This window comes from Camellia sinensis, chromosome 9, assembly GCF_055761805.1.
Source record: "Camellia sinensis isolate YWXY chromosome 9, ASM5576180v1, whole genome shotgun sequence".
NCBI lineage: Eukaryota > Viridiplantae > Streptophyta > Magnoliopsida > Ericales > Theaceae > Camellia > Camellia sinensis.
The window spans coordinates 170,314,900-170,338,285 of NC_138969.1; the positions used below are offsets into that span (position 1 = coordinate 170,314,900).

At 29.0% G+C, this 23,386-nt stretch overlaps 1 protein-coding gene across 1 annotated transcript; it reads left to right on the top strand.

Annotated features, from left to right (window-relative positions):
• Positions 1 to 5,451: 5,451 nt before the first annotated feature.
• On the top strand, positions 5,452 to 5,805 carry LOC114266000 (calcium-binding protein PBP1). Its single transcript, XM_028206884.2, has one exon. The coding sequence runs from the start codon at positions 5,452 to 5,454 to the stop codon at positions 5,803 to 5,805; it is 354 nt and encodes a 117-aa protein (XP_028062685.2).
• The last annotated feature ends 17,581 nt before the right edge of the window (positions 5,806 to 23,386 follow it).

Below are 23,386 nucleotides of genomic sequence, written 5' to 3' on the forward strand. Positions count from 1 at the left end.
GTAACATTGCAGCCCAACTCCATTTACAGTAACTGTAAAAACACTGCTAATTGTGCTATTGAACTGCTGTAAGGTTCTTTAATGGACAGCTCACTTGTCTTCTAAATTTTTATCATTATAGCTGTCATCATCATTATTTATACATGTAGACTCATTGCCTTTGTCTGTCTATGTGAAAATTCAGTGAGTCAAGCCTGTGTATAACAAGAATCTTAACCAAAGATTGTGTTACTAGAATTATTTTTTGGTGTGCAAGAGTGAAAATGACTATTCTATGCCTAAAAGTTGTGTTTTATATCAGTTCTATGATGGATATTTTTCTTTCTTTTCCCCCTGAATTCTAAGTGATGAAACACAACAGATATGTGAAGGCTTTTTCAATTCTATTTGCAAGGACTTCTCTATTTGTTCTATTTTTAGAAAAGTTGTATTTTCAGGATTATAGTTCCATTATTTTAAAGGATTTGCATGTTTCTTTTTTTGCAACAGTTTCACGTGTTAAACTTAAATTCACAGGATTGCTATCATGCAATGATTTTTGAGTGGGTCTACAAACCCATAACACAACATCAGAATTTTGGAAAGTGCGAAGAGCAATAGTAAAGTAAGTTCCTTTGCTTATAAATAGCTTCTCAAATATGTTGTATTTTGGAATATCACATTTGTGCTTCCTACTTAGTTTCCTCTTTTTTTCTTTTTTTCCAGTAGATACGTTAATTTGATAAAACCTGAGAAAGTAGCGTACAATTTTTTTCTCGATATTTTCTTCTTCGGTAAGAAATAAGAAAATATTGAAAGAGTATACATGAATATTAAAATGCATATACATGAATATTTCTTTCTCAATAAGCATTTTCATTTTCTCAAATTCTTTCTTGCCTTTTCCTTTATTTAATCTCAATTCTTCTCAATTTCAGAATAATCTCAGTCTGAATTCTGAAAACATTAAAATGTTTCAAGTGACTAAAGTTTTTAGTTGCAACATGTTAACTAAATGCTTCTTAACTTATTTTGTCTCTTGGTTGTTTATGTAAATAGCATCTGACAGGCCTCTAACCCAGCTGTATGATCAAGGACAATCACTCTCTAATCCATTGGCCAGTCATCCTGAAGCATCTAAGCAGCTGTTATTCCAGGAATTTCAAAATTGTATTGCTTCTATTGTACAAAGTTCTGCCAATTCAACATTGACAGTGACTACTTCCACTAATTCTACTAGGACTCCCATGACAAGCGTTAACAAGAATCCAAACTTGGAGACGGCTATTTCACAAAGGCAGGTGCAGGGAAGGCAATGTGTGCTTTCGGTTGTTCCTCAACCAGACCAGCAGCATGTTCAGAATGCAGAGAAATATCCTTATAAGCAGAAATTAGAAGATCAGCATCTGAAGCAGAGCTTCAATCAGGGAAATATCATTCACTCTGACATGCAAACTAAGATCCAGCAAGGGGAACAGAAGCACATTATCTCATCACCATCACAGCAATCTGTCATTGTAGCATCTTCTGTTATGCAACCTTCTGTGATGCAATCAACCCCGTCACGTCGTCTTCAACAGAATCCAGAGTCTTCTGTTCAACTGCCAATGCAATCTGGACTACAGCAACATCCGTAGTCAATCTCCGAAAATAATACATGTGTATTAGAATTTTTACAAATATCACTTTACATTTATTGTATATAATATTCGAATATATATATATATATATATATGAGAATATAGGTTGCTAAAACATTGTAGATATTTTATTTATTTATTTATATTTTTTTTTGCGACGGTAACAAGATGGTCGCTAATACATTGTAGGTATTTTTTTAATTTTTTTGCAACGGCAAAACATTAGTCGCCATAACTAGATTAGGCAGTCGCAAATAGTTTGCGACTGTTATTTTGCGGTCGCAAAAAGTATTTGCCACCCCCACATTTGCGACCCCTATTTGCCGTCGCATGGGCCGTCGCAAATGGTCTTTTGCGACTGTTTTTTTATTATTTGCAACAGCTTGTAGCGGTCGCAAAAAGTACTTTTTTTAGTAGTGATAATTTTTTTTCAATTCACCTAGTTTTGGACAGATGATGAATTTGAGATTCTTTTGGCTGCAACCGAATTTCCAAACCGCGAGCACCCCTAGTAATTTGTAAGATTTTGTGTTTTCAATTTGTTTAGATATTCTATTTATATTTTCAATTGAAAAAGAGATTATATATTCTATTGTGTTTTCAATTTGAAAATCTTTTATCAAATGGCAAGTATTCATATTTAATATTTTTGTGTAGAAAATATAAGGCTTAATTTTGTCATTTTTAAAAAAAATCAAATTAAATAGTTTTTGAATAAAAAATGGTAATTAAATAATTTTGATAATGTATGGTTTTCTTATATGCATTTGTTATTAGTATTTGACAATTTACTTAATAATCTTTTGATCATGTTGAGTTGAATTGTTATACCAAAAAAAATGTTGACAAATTGTTGTATTATATTCAAAATTTGTAAAAGTTTAAACCGCCAAACCGATTCATATCCATCCATCAACCCGCATATGTCAATCCAACGAACGGATGCAGATTAATTTTTTCTAATCCACCAATCCGGCAAACGGATGGTGGATTAGAGATTTCCGACCGTAATCAAACCGCGAACACCCCCAGATTTGATTGGTATGTGTGAGAGAAATTTTCCTATATAAAAATGGATTCACATTTCAATTTTGTAAGTATCTTCTTCCAGGCAACTTCAGGGATGGTGCTGTGTATGAAATTAATTTTTTTTTTTCTCTGGTCACACTAATCCCTTGCTTTTTCCTAATCTTAATTATCCATTTCTGTTTAATAAATTACGATTCCGGTTTTATTTGTCGGCGCCACCTGCTCATGACCACGTCATCATATGTATATATATATATATGTATATGTATATATTAAAGAGTAAGTCTATATTACCCAGAAAAAATATACTAAAAAATTATTTAGATTGTAATTGTGTGGTAAAAATTGAATTGAAAATTGTGTAGATTTATGTATAAAATAATTTTGAATTATTAATTAATAATTCTACATAAGATTCTGAATTTTTAAAAAATCTGAATTTATAGTCTTACTATATTTAAAATAATCAATTGGTAGAGAAGGGTTGGCCTTCGCGCAGTGACTCCATCTCATATGAGATCATGAAAATAATTAATAGGTGTCATGAATATGCACCATATGTTGAAAAAATTTAAAAGTGAATTTCATTTACATAAAATGGTGCAATCTTTTACGGTGTCTCTTCATATGAAAGGATTCATACCATCCACAGAGTCATGATCATTTTGAATGGTCACAAATATTTCTATAAATACCATCCACATGGCATTCATTTGTTAAGGAGTTTTAAGATTCATACATTATATCTAGTCAAGTATATGAGAGAACACATGGCACAAATTGACTAGCTGTACACACAAAAAGTTGTGTAATTTTTGTGTGTGATGATCATTGTATACTAGAGGCAGGACTTCTATCAATCGCAACCACCAGAAGTGAAGGCGAATTTCTATCTAAAAGACATAGTGTTCAAACACTGAACTCAATCACAATCTGTATTAAGTTTTACAGAATTTTTGTAAGCAATTTCTTATGTTTTATTTTATTATTTATTTGCTTTAAATTGATTTTTCGAAAAGATATTCTTACACCATATATATATGAAAAAACATTATGATACACTTTTAAAAGCAACACATTTTAATAAGGCATCGTTTGAAAATAGGTTATTTTAGTTGACTATTTAACTTTTTATGAAAAACGTGTAAAAAAATAAAGAGAGTGATGTGATTGAATATTTTGTTTTATTAACTATTTTAGCCTGTATTTTAGTTCATCCCAAACACTCTCTAAATATTATGTCAATTTTTAGTATTATTTATGCAACTACGTAGTAAAGTTATGAATAGGCAAATTTACGGTCCACACATCCCTATTGTAAAAGTTATGAATTATTATAATTATGTATAAAACGGTGTGGTGAAAATGTTATGAGCTATTTTTATGAGAAAATTTATGGCATGGAGTGGTATTTATTAATAAACATTGAACGTCTCGTTTAGGAGTTATAATTGAAAATAGTTTAAACTTAATTGAAGATTTACGGTTTGGGAGATTTAGAGGGGAACTTCTCTGGACATGCAACATATGATTAGAATTATAATTATATAATTTTGAAAAGATTATATGCATTCGAGTTTTATTTTATTTTCTTGTATAATTTGAAATGCCAATGTTATTAAATCAATACTAATGAGTAGGCTAATTTTGAAACTAACATCAATGATTTAAATAATTTATTTTGTAAGATTCATTAAGAATATAATATATAAAAAAATTAAATTGTTTAAATATCAATAGCTATATGTCCATATTACATATTTATCTTATAAAATTGAAAGACAAATATGATTTTGAAAGTAGACTATTTATTTTGTAAGATAAATATAATTTGATCATTTGATTACTGACATTTGATTATTGATTTTTGGTTTGAATACTCTCCTCAACAAACTATAAAAATAAATGATTCGAATTGCAAAATAAATCCCAAAAATAGACACATCTCCAATTATATCACCAAATGACACCTCTCCAATTATATCACCAAATGAAAAAGAACTCAACCCTAAAAAACAATAGTAATTTCTTTTGAAATATCTAACAAAACCAAGTCTTAAGTCTCATCAAATAGGGCTGACTACATGAATCTTTTTTCTCCACTCAACTCTATCAACGGTCATTTAATTAGTCAAATTAAGGAGATTTATATCTCTATTTACTACATTTGTCCAAATCAATCTAGGTCTACTCTTTCTCTTAACACTTCCATCTATCATCACTGTATCACATCTCTTTACTACTGCTTATGTTAGCCTCCATTGTATACTATTCATATCCATTCACGAATATCTATTCTCTCTCAACTTATCTCTCTCAACTTATCTTCTATCAATATTATTCATATCCATTCACGAATATACGTCTTTCTAATTTCTAATTCGCTAATATATTTCTTTTGAAATATCTACAAATAACAATTTTTCCACCCTAAAAAGTAAGCCAGAAAAGCAAACACTATTGACCCTCTCCATAAGTAAACTTTCTTAGATCTTCCCTCACAAGTTAACTTACTCTTCACCAACAATTGCGTCATAGACCCGTTCTCCTCACTTTTCTTTTTTTGGTCTTCTTAAAGCTTTTGACAACTTTCCATGAAACCAACAAAAGACAGAAAATATAAAAATAAAAAAACAAGTGTAGGAATCAATGCATGGACTTGGGTTGGCATTGGCAACTTGGCATGCATGCCCCTCCCTCCTTCCTCGAACTCCACCACCTCTCTCTCTCTCTCTCTCTCTCTCTGTATATATATATCTGAATAATCTTTCAAACTCACCATAAGAACTAGAAAGGTATGTCAATGGAAGAGAGAAAGTTGGATCATTTTCAAGACTTGTTGCCAATTATGGCTCAAAAGTTAGGAGGGAAAGGGTTGATCAAAGAGCTTTGTAATGGGTTTAGGCTGTTAATGGATGGTGATGAGGGAGTGATTACATTTGAGAGCCTTAAGAGAAACTCTGCTCGTCTTGGGCTGCAAGATTTGGGAGAAGATCAGTTGAAGAACATGATCAGAGAAGGAGATTTGAACGGCGACGGCACGATTAATCAGATGGAATTTTGTGTTTTGATGTTCAGATTGAGTCCTGAGTTGATGGGTGAGTCTAAGATAGTGTTGGGTGATGCTTTTTTGCAAGAAATTTTAAAGCATGAATAATAATGTTTCTTCATTTTCTATCTTTAATTAATATAAATATATATATTTTTTCTTTTTGTTTGTTTGGTGTTCAAGAAAAGATTTTGTGTGTGAAGTTTGGTAGTTAAGTGAGAGTGTTGAAAGATGGATCAATGATCTCCACTTTTAGCACCTTGTGCAGTCCCCTTTTTTTTCATTCTCCTTCAGTTAAGTTTCTTCAAGAGGTTTTATTTATTTTTTTGGTCTGCCTCCAGAATGTGGACGGAGAGGCGGTATTCCAAGCGTTCATAACGGGTCTTATTTTAATAATTTTAACAATTTATTTTATTGGGCATTTTGTATATCATATAAAAAAAATTAAGTCAATTTGGTGATTATAGCTTATTTAATTTATCATGTTTCTTACCAAAAAAATGAGTGGTCTATTTTTCAAAATACAATGTTTATTTTCAGTTTTTTAAAAACACTTTTCAGAAAATTAATATTTTCTTATTTTTCATATTTTTTGTTTTTACTAAAAATTTTTAATATTTTAAGCAATTTTTTTTTTTAATTTTCTGACACACCTAACATAAATACACTTAAAAATTATAATTTTTGTAAAAAAAATCTTTAAAAAATCAATAAATACAAAAAATACCAAAAATAATTATAAAAATTCAGCCTATTTTTCGTATTTTTTATGTATTTATTAATTTTTTAAAATATTTTTTCACAAATATTTTACGTGCATTTAAAAAAGTAAAAAAAATGCTTAAAATTTTAAGAATATTCACTAAAAATCAAAAAACATGAAAAACAAAAAACTCAGTTTTCAAATAACTAAATTCAAAAAACTGAAACTAAACACACTGATTGTTTTTATTTTTTTTGGTGAAAAATATAATAAATTAAATAAGTTATGATTGTTAGATCGACGTAATTATTTTATTTTATTTTATTTTATTTTATTTATAGATGATATATACAAAGTGCTCGAAAAAATAAATAATTCAAATTATGAAAACAAAATCCGTGATGAGCTTCACGAATCCAAATTGCACCCTCCAATCCACACGGCGTAAAATTTAAGACCAAGCCCAAACTCAAGGACTTTGGCCGGTGCACGAGCTAGGCTCAGGTCGCTCCATCTTCGATTGCTAGAATAATGCTTGGGACTCCCTTTTGGGGGTCACCCCCTCACCTCCCTTTGTCACGTGGCGGGTGGTGATTGGAGGAGCAGGAGAAAAAAGAAAAAGAAAAAGAAAATGTAACCAATGAAAGAGAGAGGGGGTCAAAAGGAGTGGGGGAAAAAAGGGGGATGAATCATTGTTGCGACTGCTAAGGTTCAAGTTCAACCCATAGAGTCAAAAATATGGAAATATGGGTTTTGAACCAGACTTGTCCCATTGGCCCACATATGGGCATATACCTATCTTTTTTCACTTTTTCTTGTTTTTTTTTTGAACGCATCAAACAAGGACTTGTAATCGACCAAAATACCCGAACTGTACCTCTCCAGGTGCATTAGAGAGAAGATAACTTCAGATTACTATAGTAAGGCCAAGTTTGACTATTACAAAATAATCTATTTTTTTATCTTTTTATTTTTTTTTATCACATGACTTCTCTACTTTTCTGCACATCTTTTCGTAAAAAGACAAAAAGTACACTTATTTAGATCATTTCAAACAACCCTTTAAATAAAAATTAAACTTCTAACAAAGTAGCACTCCAATATTATTCCTCTTTACATAAAATTACACAAATTTTTATTTGAAAATTAATAATTATAAAGAAGGGGAAAAAAATCCTAATATAAGGGTCGTATTTGTAAGGAAACCTAAACTTTGACAAAGGTAGCTACTCTAATTCAAATGTTAGATTTACTTTTCTGATCTAATGATGTGATAATTAATAAAAATATTCAAAATAATTCTTTTCTTATATCTGTTATAATTATTAATCAATCATTTCTCTTATATGTTATTAGGTTTAAAAAGTGAGTTTAGAATATGAGCTTGTCATTTTCCTTTCAACAAACATCTAGAAGACTAGGTTCTGTCTTGAATGCCTTACAGGTGAGCATGGTCTGGTTTGAATCGGTTTGAGATGAAATAAGGATCACTCTATTGTTTACGGTTTCATAAAAATTGAAATCAAATCAAACTATTAAAATCATAGAATCAATCCGAACCAAACTATTTAAACATAGTTCGGTTTTAATTTGAAATCATGAATCATATAATTTGTTTCACAAAAAAATTATATAACATTTTCAAAAAAATTCAACCGATCATAAATTTTAAAAGTAATAATATGTCCATCAAACAAATGACTTTCATAATATTCAATAGTTAAGCAAAATATATTATTAAACAAATATTGTTCAACATTAATCTATCATAATTTTTCAAAACATAAACATGCATATTGTTCTACTATTAACTTAAACAAACATAATATTTAGGAAATAAACATATATGGTTTAAGTTATACGGTCCAATTCGCTTCGAATTTGGAATTATAAACCTAAATTTAGAACTAATCTACAAAGATCAATTCTCCAATTTTCTAAATTAAGACAGAACCACAAATTAAAAAATAAATCAAACAATCAAATCTACCGAATTAATCTAAACTAATTCAATTTGTTGATTTTTCAGTTTAGATATGATACAGAGCTCTAGTAGAGCTGTGCTAAAAAAAAAAGTGACAACACAATAAGAGAAAAGACAAATTAATGCTATTTTAGAACTCTTCTTTTAAAGCTCTAAAACATTTTTCTTTTTAGTTTCCTTACTCAGTTTTAGAACGCCTAGGCCTGGGGCTGGCTCTAAACTATTGACTAGAAACAACCATTACTTAGGGGTGTAAATTTGACCCGGCACAGCCCATGTTGAGCCTTGTGGGCACTGGCCAAAATTCGAGCCGAGCTGGGCCAGCCCATGTGCCAAAAAATTAAGCCCAGGCTCAACCCTAGGCCCAAGGGTATTCGGGCCTTGGATGGGCCAGGTCTCGAGCCGGCCCGATGGGCCTGGTCTTGGCCTCGGAGTTGGGCGGGCCTAACTATTTTTTTTTATTTTTTTAAATTTTTTCTACCAAAATTTTATTATTTTTCACTAAAAAAGACACTACGACTTGAGCAGGCAAGGCCTTCAGTGGGCCTTAAGCGAGCCGATGGGCTAGGCCACGGGTCAGGCGGGTCGGGCTTCAAAATGATGGCCTAGGCCTAGGGGCTCAGGCCCGGGCCTAAACAGGCCGAACCCACCCCGAGCCGCAGGCGGGTTTCAGGCCGCCAACAAGTCGCGGGCCATTTTTACACTCCTGCCATTACTATAAGAAAAATAACAATAAATAAATAAATAATTTCTTTGGCAATTACCCTTTATTCTTCCTCAAATCTAGTAAAGGCTCATCCAATGGAGTGATTAAATATTGTTATTGTGGTTCGCATGAAACTTATTTTATTATTAATTGTATGTTATATTGGGTAATTATTCAGTAATTCTGAAATATAGACCCATAATATTATATAGTATTGTAATTGGTGGAGGAGGTGGATTGGTGGGGTATTATATTGGATGATTGGGAAACATAATGAGCATATTGAATGATAATTGGTTAAGGAGTACGGACACGTGATACTCCAGAAATATTCTGCTATATGATATGATAAATAAAATAAATCTAATCAGAATAATATATATATATATATATATATATATATATATATATTTGGAATACAAAATACTTTTAAACAAAAAAGAGGAGGAAATTAAAGAAAAAAAAATACTTTCTACAAACTCTTAGGGTTGTTTTGGGAATTGACTTTTTTAGTATCTTCTAAATTTTTTACGCAAAATATATGTAAAAAAATAGAAAAAATAATTGACATTTTTATAATATTTTTTTTAACTTTTTAACTAAAATTAGTGACTTTTTGAAATAAGCTTTACTAGTCGAAAAATGACTAATCATTCACAATTACTCTTTGTTTTTGGGTTTTTTTTTTTTTTTTTTGAAAAATGATATACAAGTATACTTTTTAGATCTATTTTTTAGATCCAATGATGTGTAAGTGATGTGATTAGTTGATTATTAGAGAATATATGAGAGAGAGAGAGAGAGAGAGAGAGTATTGTCTTTAATATCCTAATTGATTGTCACATCATTGAACTTGAAAATTGTATCTAATTTTTTGTCCTGAATAGTATTACTCCTTTTTTTGGTCAATCGATAAAAGAGTAATTGCAAATATGGCAAATATTACATTATCCGACAGACTACTAATCCACAATAATTAGAAAGTTAACAAAACCTATTAAGCCCAAGTCAACCTAACAAACTACAATTCTCACAATGGAAGAGAAATAAATACTACCACAAATATTATTAGAATCCTTTTCATAGGACTTGAACCTAAAATCTTATACTCACAAATGGTATCGCAGAACCACTAGGCCATAGGAGGTTTTTGTTTTTTTTCTTTTTTGGTTAACAAATAAACTCCCCAATAGTCTATCTTCCACCGACTTCAGAATCAACTACCTAATGTCAATTTAACCTGGGTAGGACAAGGGGCAATCCCGTGTGTGTGCACTGACTCCACAATGCACACACCATTTAAGTTAGAGAGTGTAACTATCAGAATTCAACCCCACAAACCAAGCCTTAGATGTGATTTGTCCAACACTTAAAAGGATCGTCTTAGGACCACTGTGCCAAAACTCCTAAGAGTTGACTCTGAGAAGTGTAAAACCTATGATCTCAAAGCTTACCTTCCAAAACCTTATCAAAGTGCCACAACCCCTGATATTAGGCCAAAGAGTTGGTTTGCAATTACTCTACTAACATCATTTCTATGGATTAAGACTTGAAATGATTTTTAAATAGTTTGGCTACTAATACACATATTAAACTACTCAATTGATTACTTTTTAAGTTTATCACCTTTTCAAAATGTAAAATGTGTTTTTTTTTCCAAAATACTTAAAGTACTTAAATTAACCTATTTAAAATATAAAATTATATGAAGAGAAGGTTGGGACTCGAAACCTTCATTCTGATAAATAAGATTCTTATCACTTGAGAAATAAACATGTCTACTTTTAAATTAAAGTAAAAATTTATATTTTTCAAATTTAACAGCATTTTGTCACACACTACTAGTGTACATATACACATTCTATTATGTAAAGTATACAACTTAAAAACTTCTGACTTTTTTTTCCCCCTTTTCAAAATACCCTTAATATTAGTAATTGTTAAAACTCTACATCTAGTAAGTGCTAAATAATTCTTTTAAGGGTAAATTATACAGCAAGCAATACAATTTGACATAATTATGTTAGATTTATGTAAGATTTAATTCACATAATACCTACATAATCGCTTGCATAAAGTGAAAATGGAGAACAAATCAAGTAGAACGGTTGACACTCTCTTTTTAAGTCAGAATTGTCCTGATATTTCAGAGCGTTAGATGTTTATCTCCCAAGATAAAATAATTTTTGTAGTATAGTTGCAGCACTACGAGAAGACTACTGATAAACCAATTTGTGTATGTACTCTTGCCTGGACTCTCAAATACACAGAGTAGGAAATGAAACAAAGAATGAGGGAGGAAAGAAACAAATTAATTCGATTAGTAGAATTTTATCCCAAAACTGAAGTGAAATACATAACACTTATTATATTTTTTCCAAATTTTAAAAAGATTAATGTAATTTATGATTTTTTGAAATCAATACTTGCTCGTCAAACTACTTAAAATTTTGATGTGCAATTATAATGCATTACTTCAACCTAGTATGTAATAAATATTATATATTTATAAAAAAATTATAATACAGTTATATTAAAATAAAAATAAACAATACACAAAACAAGAAAAAAAGAAAAAAAACAAAGTCTCAAATTGACAAACAAAAAAGTACTATAAACAAGGGGGAATTTCAAAAAAGTTGAAGGTGGAAAAAAGAATTTCAAAATGACAATAATACTAGTTTTTATTGTAAAAATTTATCTATGAATCACTTATATTTTCATTATTTTGAAATTATTTTGTATTCCCAAAGCTCTTTTTTTTTAAATTCTCCCCATAAACAACAAACTACACTCATGCATGTAACACGTTGTCTCTCTTTCTTAACCAAACAAAGAACATCGTTGGCCACACTTTTGAGGATATAACTTCTTTACATATTCCTAAAAGAAAAGAAAAATAAATAAAAAAACAAAAAAAAACTAATTTACATATCACTATTCTTTATATTCTATCATAATTAATCTTTTTGGTCTTATTTTAGACTTATGGCAATGATTCGAATTATTCATTTCGTAAATCTCATAATGAAAATTATCTATTTAAAAAATCAATTTTATCATATATCGATAATTAGATGAACAGATCGGATTTTATTTTATAAAATACACAATTTAAGTTGAAATTTATAATTGTTGTGCATTTTAAAACATAAAATATAATTTATTTATGTTTTTTTGTCAAGTTTAGAGAAGCAAATCTTTTTCACAATTAATTATTACTGTCGAGCTTACGTGATGAACAATTTAAAATTGCTTTGAAAGAATGGTTAAAAGTTAATTTTTTTTTAAATATATAAAAAAATAAAAAAGATAAATATTACTCAAAATAAATTAAAAATTATAAAATAACTTTTAACTATCTTTTTAAAATAATCGTTAAATGATTCTTGTTGATCCAAAATAGAATCTACAACTGTAGTCTGAAAAATATGGTGACACTTTGCAGTTCTAGTTTGATGCCACGTCAGTCAGGTGACTGTTTCTTCCTCAAGTAAGAGCATCTCCAACGGTAGTAGGCATTTTACCTATCTAAATATTACTATAAAGTATATATTTTATTTTGCCTATCAACTGTTTTATGTTTTTACTCCAACCATGCTCTTTATTTTAGCTATTTATCCAAATACTATTAATTTTATAGAATGTCACGTCAACAACAAAGATGGAGGGAAATGATCCTAATGATTGAATATGTTTTGCCTAGCGTTGAAGGCTAGCTACATGTAGCTAGTGAATATGAGTTGAGCCAAAATGCCTAATCATATGCCTAGTGCATTGGAATTGAAAAAAGTGAATCACACTAGGCATTTTAACTAATAAGTATTATATGCCTAGTGCATTGGAGATGCTCTAACGCCTAGCCTAGACCTGTGACCACTGTAGTAATTTAAAAGGGACTTGGGCTGGTTAGCTGGCTAGCTTCTCCACCATAGACAAGTTTGGGAGGTTGGGACTCTCTCATCTGTCTAATCTCTCTCTCTCTCTCCTTTATAATAAAAGACAATGCTACGTAACTCAAATTTTGTGGTTCAAAAGTGGCTTAAATGGTTAAAACGACGTCGTTTTGAGTACAGAACAACATAAAAATGGCCAAAACGACGTCGTTTTAGCCATTTAAACCACTTTTGAGTCACAAAATTTGAGTTACGAGACATTTTCCATAATAAAATTAAGCCAGTTGTTTTCTATACAGCTGGCTAATCTGATGTTGCCTCATGAGTCATTGATGGTGACCTTTCTCGTCCATTTTTGTTGTAAGAAAAATTGGGTATTGTTTTTTTGATATTTACATTTAAAAAAATTATAAATCAGGTCAATTATATAAAAATAATTATATATACATAAAAAAAATTTATACTTTTAATAATTAAAATTTATAAATTTTATCATTAATTTTAATTTTTTTTTCAACATTCAATTGAATAGTAATTTCACCTAATACATTTTAATATAAGAAAATTTGAGGAGTCTACGAAAATCATCATATGTTTTATTTTAATAATTCAAATATTATATTTTGTAAAGTCTTTAATATAGATGTGATAATCGTAATTTTTTTATTTTATCGCATCAACTCTTATGATGACATAAATTGATTTCTAAATATTTTTTTAACAAAATTTTTATATTTTTTTTTTAAAAAAATATTTGATTCTTAAAATTCTTATATAGTGAGTATGAACTAAGAAAAATGCTTGGAAGCACTAAAAAGGGATCACTAGATGGAATACTAATGATGTGGCAGTGGACCCCGCTCACTTTCTATGTCTTGTTTTTATTTTTTTATTATTTTTTTTTTGCTATTCCCAATATATTAGTGCTATTAATAATACATTTTTTAGTGGTCTAAATCATTGTTGATGAACTAATTATGTATATTTTTTAATTTTAAAAACCCTAAGTGTAATTTAACTTAATAAATATTGTTAGATCATATCTTTTACAATAGGGAAAGTATACAACAATGAAGTCATGGGATTGTCCAAATATGTGAATTTGGCATCATTGGAAACTCCATTATAGTAGTTTCCACATCTTCTCACATACAATAGAAGTGTCCAAAGCCTCTTCCAATGAACAAAACAGAACCAATCCGTGAGCACTTGTCATTTCCAGCATTCTCTTTTATGTGGAAAAAGTCTTTATTGTCACCATTTATGTCTTTTCCTTTCCCTAACCCATTTTCTTTTTTTGGTCATGTCGATGGCAATACTTTGAAAGTACTTGTGAATTTTGTCATTTTGACAAACTCAAACCATGTAGATCACGATGATGACCACTAAGCTAAAAATGTGACCTGTATCCCCCAATAAAAGAAGAACATATAAAAATGGAAAATGATTTATAGAGAAAACATATTTAAAAGGAAAAAATACAAAAAAATAAAAAATCCTCCAAAGTATGAACTCCGTAATAAATTAAATCTTAAATTTTTAACTATTTTAATTTAAATCTTAAACTTTTAAAATAATAGGCCTATTTGAAAGAGCTGTGGGAAAGTGATTATAGAATATGGCTTAACATATTATAAATTATACCTTTAAACATAAGCTATTAACCTGTTTGATGCAGCTGTGGGATTATAAATTTAATCAGCAGAGTAGTGTTTGGTTGAATAAGCTGTAAAATAATTTTTTTGCTGTGTAATGTCTTTTTTGTCCTTTTATTCTTTTTCTTCATTTTATTTTATTTTCTTTTTCTTTTTCTCCTTGTTTTCTTTTCTCTTTTTTTTTTTCTTCTTCTCTTCTTTTCTTCTTTTAATTGTTTTTTATTATCTTTTTTCCTTATTTATTTATTTTTTCTTTTCTTCTCTAATTTTTTTTTTCTTTTTCTTCATTTTATTTTATTTTCTTTAGTTTATAGTTTATTTTTTCAAATTAGAAGTGGTGCATGCATGGTGAGATTGATCATGAGAAAATTTTGACAAATGCTAAAATATCAATTAAAATTTTCAAATTATATTCATTTTGGTTTATAAATACATGAATATTTATTGATATTTTTTTAATTTATTAAAAATTGTTACAAATACCAATTAATATTTTTTTAATTTATTATTACAAAATTGTTACAAAATATACCGATTTATTAATATTTTTTAATTTAATTTATTATCAACTAATGGCTTAATTAGTATCAATTAATACTATAAGAAGCTTCACCTAGATCACTTCCGCATCGATCACGATAGGGGATGGGGGACAATCGCAAAGAGAGAGAAAGAGAGAGAGAGCGTTAGACGTCATCATCGTCACCTGCAAAACCCTAGCCGATAGCCTCCATCGTCAGATCCAAAGAAAGAGAGAGAGCTAGCTTTGGTTCAAATCGTCGGCGCTAGGGTTTCAAATCGTCACCAGCAACTCTAAGGTTTCAGCTCGATCGCGACGGTTAGGGTTTTTCCCCTCAGTTGTGATCGCAACGGTAGAAGGTCGAGAGACAGAGAGAGAAAGAGCTAGCTCTGGTTCAGATCGTCAACGCTAGGGTTTCAAATCGTCACTGACAGCTCTAGGGTTTCAAATGGATCACGACGGTTAGGGTTTTGCCCCTCAGTTGTGATCACGATGGTTAGGGTTTTGCCTCTCAGTTGTGATCGCGACGGCAGAAGGTCAAGAGAGAGAGACGTTGCCAAAAACCTCAACCCTCGCCAAAAATCGCCTCTCTCTCTCTCTCTCTCTCTCACAAAGTGAACAGTGTGAGAGTGTGGTTTATATACGAGGTATTTGGTAATACCGGAATTTGATAAGGGGCATTTAAGTAATTTTGACCCTCCAAACCAACTTTCCGCTTAATCTATAATCTCCAAAGCACCCCTTCAACCACTTCAAGAAAAAGCTAAAATTTCACTTAATTTAAGTTATAATTTGATGAGTTAAGCTGCACCAAATATAATGTTTTAGCTTAAATTAAGCTAAAAGTTAAAATAAGTAGCTTTTAAGCTGCGCCAAACACCCATAATATCAATTCTATCTATCAATTTGTAGCCGCTAGTTATAACTAATAAGGGACAATTTAAACAATTTGATCATTTTCTTTTCCTTCATTACTATTGACACTCCTCTAACCTTAATCATCGCTCGTTATCACCCGTTATGTTTCCCAATCTACTATCATCCCTTTATTCTTTTATGCCTATCCACCACTACTCAACTTCATTCCCAACTCAGTGCCATCTCTCTACTTCTTTTCTAGTCCATGGCCACCACCGCAATCCATTACCACCGATTAAAAGTGATTAAATTATCTAAATTGCTCATATTACATTAGTTATTATTAGAATTGATACTATTTTAAAAGTTACGGGTTCAAATTGAAATAATTAAAAGGTTCGGATTTTATTTGTGATTGGGAACAAACTTTAATATTTTTTTTATCTAAAATTTTCCTATTTAAAATAATGTGTCAACAATTTTTTTTTTATTTTTTTATTTTTTTTATTTTTTTTTGGGTGCATCACATGACTTCCTTTGAGGTTTAGTGGAAACACAACAAATTTTACAGTTTGGATAAAATTATCAATCTTCTTATAATAAGACTAAATAAATCGAAACTAATCTAAATGGTGTGAAAAAATAAATAGATAAATAAGGTCAAATATACATTTTTGTGTAAGAAAATTACAAATTAATTTTTTGTTCATATGACTGGAGAATTTCTTATGAAAAAAGAGATTATGTGAATTAAAACATCAAGAAGTTTAATATAATAATGTCAAACTTATGTAGTTTATTGTATTTTTTCTAAACATAAAGAGCGATGAGTGTAATTTACATTTTTTAGTAATGTGAAAATAATGATAGATGTTTTTTATTAGAAATAAAGAGACCACAAGAAATCCCATATAAAAATTCTATTTATATAATTATTATGTATAAAATAGTGTTAAATATTTTTTTACATGTATTGTAAATATTATATAGCATCATATAATATATAAATAAAAGAACCGTAATTGGTAGCTCGAAACCCAACCCCCCGAATCGCCCGAATTTGAAAAACGACGTCGTTTTTGCATTTTTAATTTTTTTTTTTTTTTTTTTGTTCAATCAGAAACGAAGAAGAAGAAGAAAGAAATAAGAAGAAGAAAGAAGAAGAGAAGAAGAGAAGAGAGGCAGAGGCGGAGGCGACGGCAGTCGGGCGGAGGCAGAGGCGGACGAGCTGCGACAATCGGCCGGGCTGCAACGATCGGACGAGCTGCAACGATCGGCTGGGTGATCGGCGGAATGCAGGGGCCTCTCTCTGTCTCCATTCCCTCTTCTCTCTTCTCTCCCTCTGTTTCCCTGTCTCCTCTCCTCTCTCTTTCTTCCTCTCTCTCTCTCTTGCCTTCGATTTCTTCAGATTCGGGAGATTCGGGAGAATGATTTTTCGAGGAAAAAATCATTTCTCATAAATAAAATTGTGCCTTTGGTTAGCATGCTTTGAGAATTTGCCAAGTGTCCACCTACAAATTTGTAATTTGTCATTAATGAAATTTACTCACAACTCATATTTTATGTCATTAATTTTTTTTCTCTCTTTCTTACCTCTTTGTTGTCTCTTTACATATCTCGTAGAAGTCAATAAATCATAAATCATTTTGTGTTCTCCCATTCTTTCTTTCTTTTTCTTTCCTATTCTCTCAAATTTCCCAACCATTTCTATAATTTAAATATCAAAGTTAATTTGTCTTATTTTTCCAAAGAAGAACAGATATTGTTTTTACATGTTCACTTACTGTCTTTTATTATTTTCTTCCTCTTTGAATTTTATGATAATCAATCTTTACTCTCCACCTCTTTATATTTATTTCTCTTTGAATAATACTATATGTACCAATTAGTGTACTAACTGATGATGTGGCATAATTTTAGAGATTTTAGATATTTGTAATTTGTATAATAGGTAGGGTCAGTAATAACATCATAACACTAGTTTATACATTAATTGGTACATATAACACCACAGTTTTTTTCTTCTTCTTACATTGAAACATGCATTTAAAATCACTTATTTTAGATTTTTTTTTTTAATGCTATTAGAATTTTTTGTTGACGAATTCCAAGTACACACCATTTTTTAAATATTCTTTTTGTTATTATAAAGATTATTTGCAAAATGTTTTTCGGAAGTTCTATGCATAATAAAATGTGAATTCTAAATATGTTAAATTTCTTATATGAATTGAAAAAGTATTTTGATTATAAAAGTTATCACAATAATTGCAAGAAAAAAAGGAAAAAAAAGAAGAAGAAGAAGAAGAAGATAATGTGGTGTTTTGGAAAGTTGATAAAAAGTTGGTTTTGTAGTTTTTTTGGCTTTTTAGTGGCTTTTTTGTGTAAAAAAAAAATTGACTTTTTGTGACTTTTTTATGTAAAAAAATTAAAAAGTCAAAAAGTTAACTTTTTACCAAATTTTCAAATTGCCCCAAAATATCATGTTAAATTAAAATGAATTCAATTTTACATAATTTACCTTAATTCCTTTGAGTTACTTCCAGCAATCAAAAATAACAGTAAAATGCTCATAAAAATACAATATATGATCATATTAAAAAAAAATAAAATTAATTCACTTACTAATAAAATATTTGAAAACTCAATTGTTAGACTTTGACAACTAATTTTTCAACTGATTTGGATAAAAAATAAAAAATTAAAGAATAAATTACAAATACACCTCCAAAGATTTGATTAAAATACGATTTGCCCCTTATAATTCTAGAAACTACATCTTGCCCCTTGAAATTTCTAATTTCATACCAAATAGCCCTATTTATTAATAAATCATGAAATCAATTAACAGTTGTTAATGATATCAAAAAATTATTTTAATTAATAATTCATGTATTTTATTATTGTATTGAAAAACAGTTAGAAATTTTATTTTTCCAGTTAATTCTATTAAATAAAAATTTTGACAATAGAGTATTTGTAATTTTCTAAATCACAAAGACAATCTATATTTTAAACAAAGTTCAAGAGATGTATTTGTAATTTATCCAAATATGAAACAAAAATCGTGCATAGCACAGGTAAAAAGCTAATTTACATGTAAGGGTTGGCAATCAAATCCGATTTTTGTGTGAATAAAATCTTTATTATTATTATTATTATTTTGTTTTGAGATCCACTAATTTTAACATATGAGTGAACCCATTGAATAAAGAAAAATGTTTTCTTCACCATAAGGGGATTTAATGAAAAAAAATGCATGGTCAAGAATATATAGGGAATTAATATCTCGTTCATCTGATAGTAAAATATATATATATATATATATACCTTTTATCTTTTCCTAGCCAAAGGTAGTGCAAATAATCCTCAATCTCTCTATGCAATTCTTTATTGTATTAAAAAATAGGAAAATATCTCGTAGCTCAAAACGACGTCGTTTTTATGTTGTTTTGGCCATAGGAAAATATCTTTTCCTAGTCGTTTTGGCCATTTTTATGTTGTTTTGTACTCAAAACGACGTCGTTTTGGTCATTTGAGTCACTTTTGAACCACAAAATTTGAGTTACGTAGTATTGTCGTAAAAAATAACTTTTCAACTTCAATTCTATCTATGATCACATCGCATATCAAGTCCTTATCCCATGATATAATTCTATCCTGTATCATCTACAATTCTATCCATAATTATATCTTCTTTTCTTAACCTAGCTAAATACTATACAAATAATTCAAACTCACTCTCTCTATCCAATCTTTTATCTCATTGTATAACTTGAAAATTTTCAATACATCTCATCCCATGTTTAGGAGAACGTGATTGGAGTCGTATTATTGTGTGCTTGATAATTTTGATAATTTTAATCACTAAATTTTTTGTGTATGTGACTACTATTTAATAAATGGATAAACTATATTGACATCCTTGAGATTTGCTATTAATATAGAATCATCTTCCTCTCCTCCCTTCCCCCCAAACGAGATGGATGAAATATGTGGAAGACTAATGGCAAATTTGAAATTTCAAAATTTTGGCTACTTATCTTTTTAGGTTTCGTTTGAAAATTTAGGATTTTAGTTAAAAAAGTTGTTACAAGTTGTTAAATTATTTTTTCCATTTTTTCACATGTTTTTTTTTATAAAAAAAATTAAAAAATCATTAAAAAAAGTTCATTTCCAAATGAGCTCACTAAAGAAGAAAATTGTTATGCGACCTTAAATCTCAAGGAGGACTCATAATATAATCAAGCCAAATCTTTTCAATACAGTCAATCTTGTTTGGAGTAGTATATTGATTTCGTTTAGAGTTGTTTTAAGAAATAGCTATTTTAGTTGACTTTTTTTATTTTTTACAAAAAGAAATGTAAATAAATAGATAAAATAATTGATTTTTTAAAATAAATTTTAATTTTTTAACAATTTTATGGGGTTGTCAAAACAGTTTTTACTGTAGTTAAATCTGTAATTGGAGTCCATATCAAAGTGTTAATTAGCACTTCTTCTTATGATATAAAAAGTAAGAAAATTTAAGAAAAATACTTTCAAATTTTACATTTAAGGTTGGTTTCAGTTCGTGATTAGACTGGAGGGTATTGTTGGGCCTTTAGGAGTCTATCACGGGTCCCGTTTCGAATAATATAAACCGTTCAATATGTAGAACTTGTCGAATACTATATGCTTATAAAAAATCACTTTGACTGGAAATCGATAGATACATAATCAAATTAGTTTTGTATAAAAAAAATAGACGGTGAAAAAATACATGATTGACAAAAATCTAATCTGATGAGATAGCTATCGATATCCGATCAACGTAATTTTTTGCAAGCATATAGTACTTGACGAATTCTACACATTAAACGATTTGGATTATTGAAATGGGATCCATAATAAATCCTCACAAATCCAATAGTACCATCTAATCCGATCACAAACTAAAAAAAAAAAAAAAAAAAAAAAAAAAAAACCAATCCTTACAATTAAGCCTTCGTTTGGGAAGTTGTAGCCCGGGACTTTTTAGTTATTTTAGTCACAAAAAAAAAAATAGATTTTTTAGTTTAATAAGATAAAATATCACATTTAACCTATAATTATTATATTTTTTCTTTCAAAAAAATCAAAAAATATATCTCAAATAAAACTTTTTAATCTCAAATTAAAATAATAAAAAAAATTAAAAAATCAACTCATTTTGCAAACCAACCAATCATCACCATCTAACTTAAAGAGAAGAATAATGTTTGGGACCCCCTTTTGGGGGTCACCTCCTCGCCCCCTTTGTCACGTGACAGGTAATGATTGGAGCAGTAGGAAAAAAAAGAAAAAAAAAAAAAGATAACCAATGAGAGAGAGGGGTCAAAGGGAATAAAAAAAAAAAAAGGATGAATCATTACTATAAAGAGAAATTGCACAAAACCTGGCAATTAGCACACAAAATTGGACTTTTTTGGATTTGGGTGGACAGTTGACTAAACAATCACCACCACCACCTCATAATGTGCCTTCTTCTACACTTTTGATTAAAATCACACCGCTCATTTTCTATGGAGCATAGACCCCGCAACCATAGACTTTTTTCCGTGACAGGCACGAGAAACCGGTGAATCGTTGGATTGAAATATCAAAATGACTAGTGAATTTCCGAAAATACCCCCAATCAAAGCATCATCAACTGAAAACAAGGGTTTTTTTGTTTTTTTTTTTTGCTTTCTTTGTCATTAATGAAAAAGTTTTAACAGAATGATTGCACTTTTCCAATTCTCTCTGAAAAGGACACCCTCCTCTCTCCCATACCTTCCGCCAAACCAACCGACAAAAGCTAAGAAGTTTTGAAAAGGAAGAGAATTGAAAATGAAATATCCAAAATACCCTTATGGCATTTCTCTAGTACAAGGAAAGATGCCTACATGGAGGGCATTTTGGCCATTTCAGTTGGCGCACTTTGTTTCAGTGTAACAAGCTCTGGACTTTTACGTTAAAGAGTTAGGTTACTAATGAGCATTAAATACTTCTTCCTAAATTCGCTGAATCTTCACTTAAAATTTCTATTCATACATAAAATTTTCATAACATTCCACCAAAATAATATGATAATATTATTACTATTATTTTTCAGAAAATATTATTTTTTTATTTTTTATATTTTTTTATTTTTATTAAATTTTTTTAATATTTTAAACATTTTTTTTTTTACTTTTTAGACACATCTAACATAAATACATTTAAAAAGTAAAAAAAATGTAAAAAAAATCTTTTAAAAATTCACTAAATACCAAAAATATAAAAAAAATACAAGAATTCAGTACATTTTTTATATTTTTATATATTTATTAATTTTTTAAAATATTTTTTCACAAATTTTTTACTTTTTAGATACATCTAAGTAAGGTGCATCTATAAAAGTAAAAAAAAAATGTTTAAAAATTAAAAAGTATTCACTAAAAATAAAAAAATACGAAAATTAAAAGAGCCAATTTTCAAAATACTTAATCCAAAAAACTCTAACCAAACACACTAATTCATATTCATAGTTTTTTTGTTTTAGAATGTCAATTATAAAGTTGCGTCATTTTGTATGAAATTTTATTTATATATTATTATTATTTAAATTAAAAATATAATTATTTGAGCTAACTCCAAGTTCGACCCCCCACTCCACCCTTTATCTCTTTTGTTATTTAATTGTTTAAAAATTTAAATTAAAAATTTGATTAGCTCACTACATTATTGATAATCAATTTTTTCATCAAATAGTTTTTAAAAATAGCTAATCTATTCCAAAACTTTATTTAACCAATTTAATTGGAAAAATTGATCTCTAGTGATTTATATTTTAATAAAGAGGTTGTTGAAAATTTAATGAAAGATTTGATTTATCCCTCTTTTAATGAAAAATTGATTTGATATAAGTTTGATGAATAGATTGAATCTTATTTTCACTAATATTAAATTTAAATTTAATGAAGGATTTCAGATGTTGTTTGCAAGTTATTTTTTAAAAATTAATTTCTAAGATATAGATTTTATAAAAAAAAATTAATTCAATTTTTATTTGTTTATTTTATATGTTATGCTAAACAAGAAAAAAACTTCTTATTGTGGTTTAAAAGTATTAAAATATTACAATCATATCATTTTATACACTCCGTTTTACATATAAAAATAAAAAAGCAATTAATAAGTTTAATTGAAAAACAATACAATGAGTTTTATAGGTAGAATTTATAGAAAATTCTCTTTCAAGTACTTGTATCACAATTAATCTATAAGATATTCTTATGTTCTAATAAGTATTATCAATTTGGGAATATAGTTAAAAGCCACGTCACCTCACCTATTTTCAGTTACATTGCCTCTCTACTTTTTTA

Coding starts and splice junctions, on each gene's coding strand:
- LOC114266000 (XM_028206884.2), top strand. CDS start 5,452: ATGGAAGAGAGAAAGTTGGATCATTTTCAAGACTTGTTGCCAATTATG.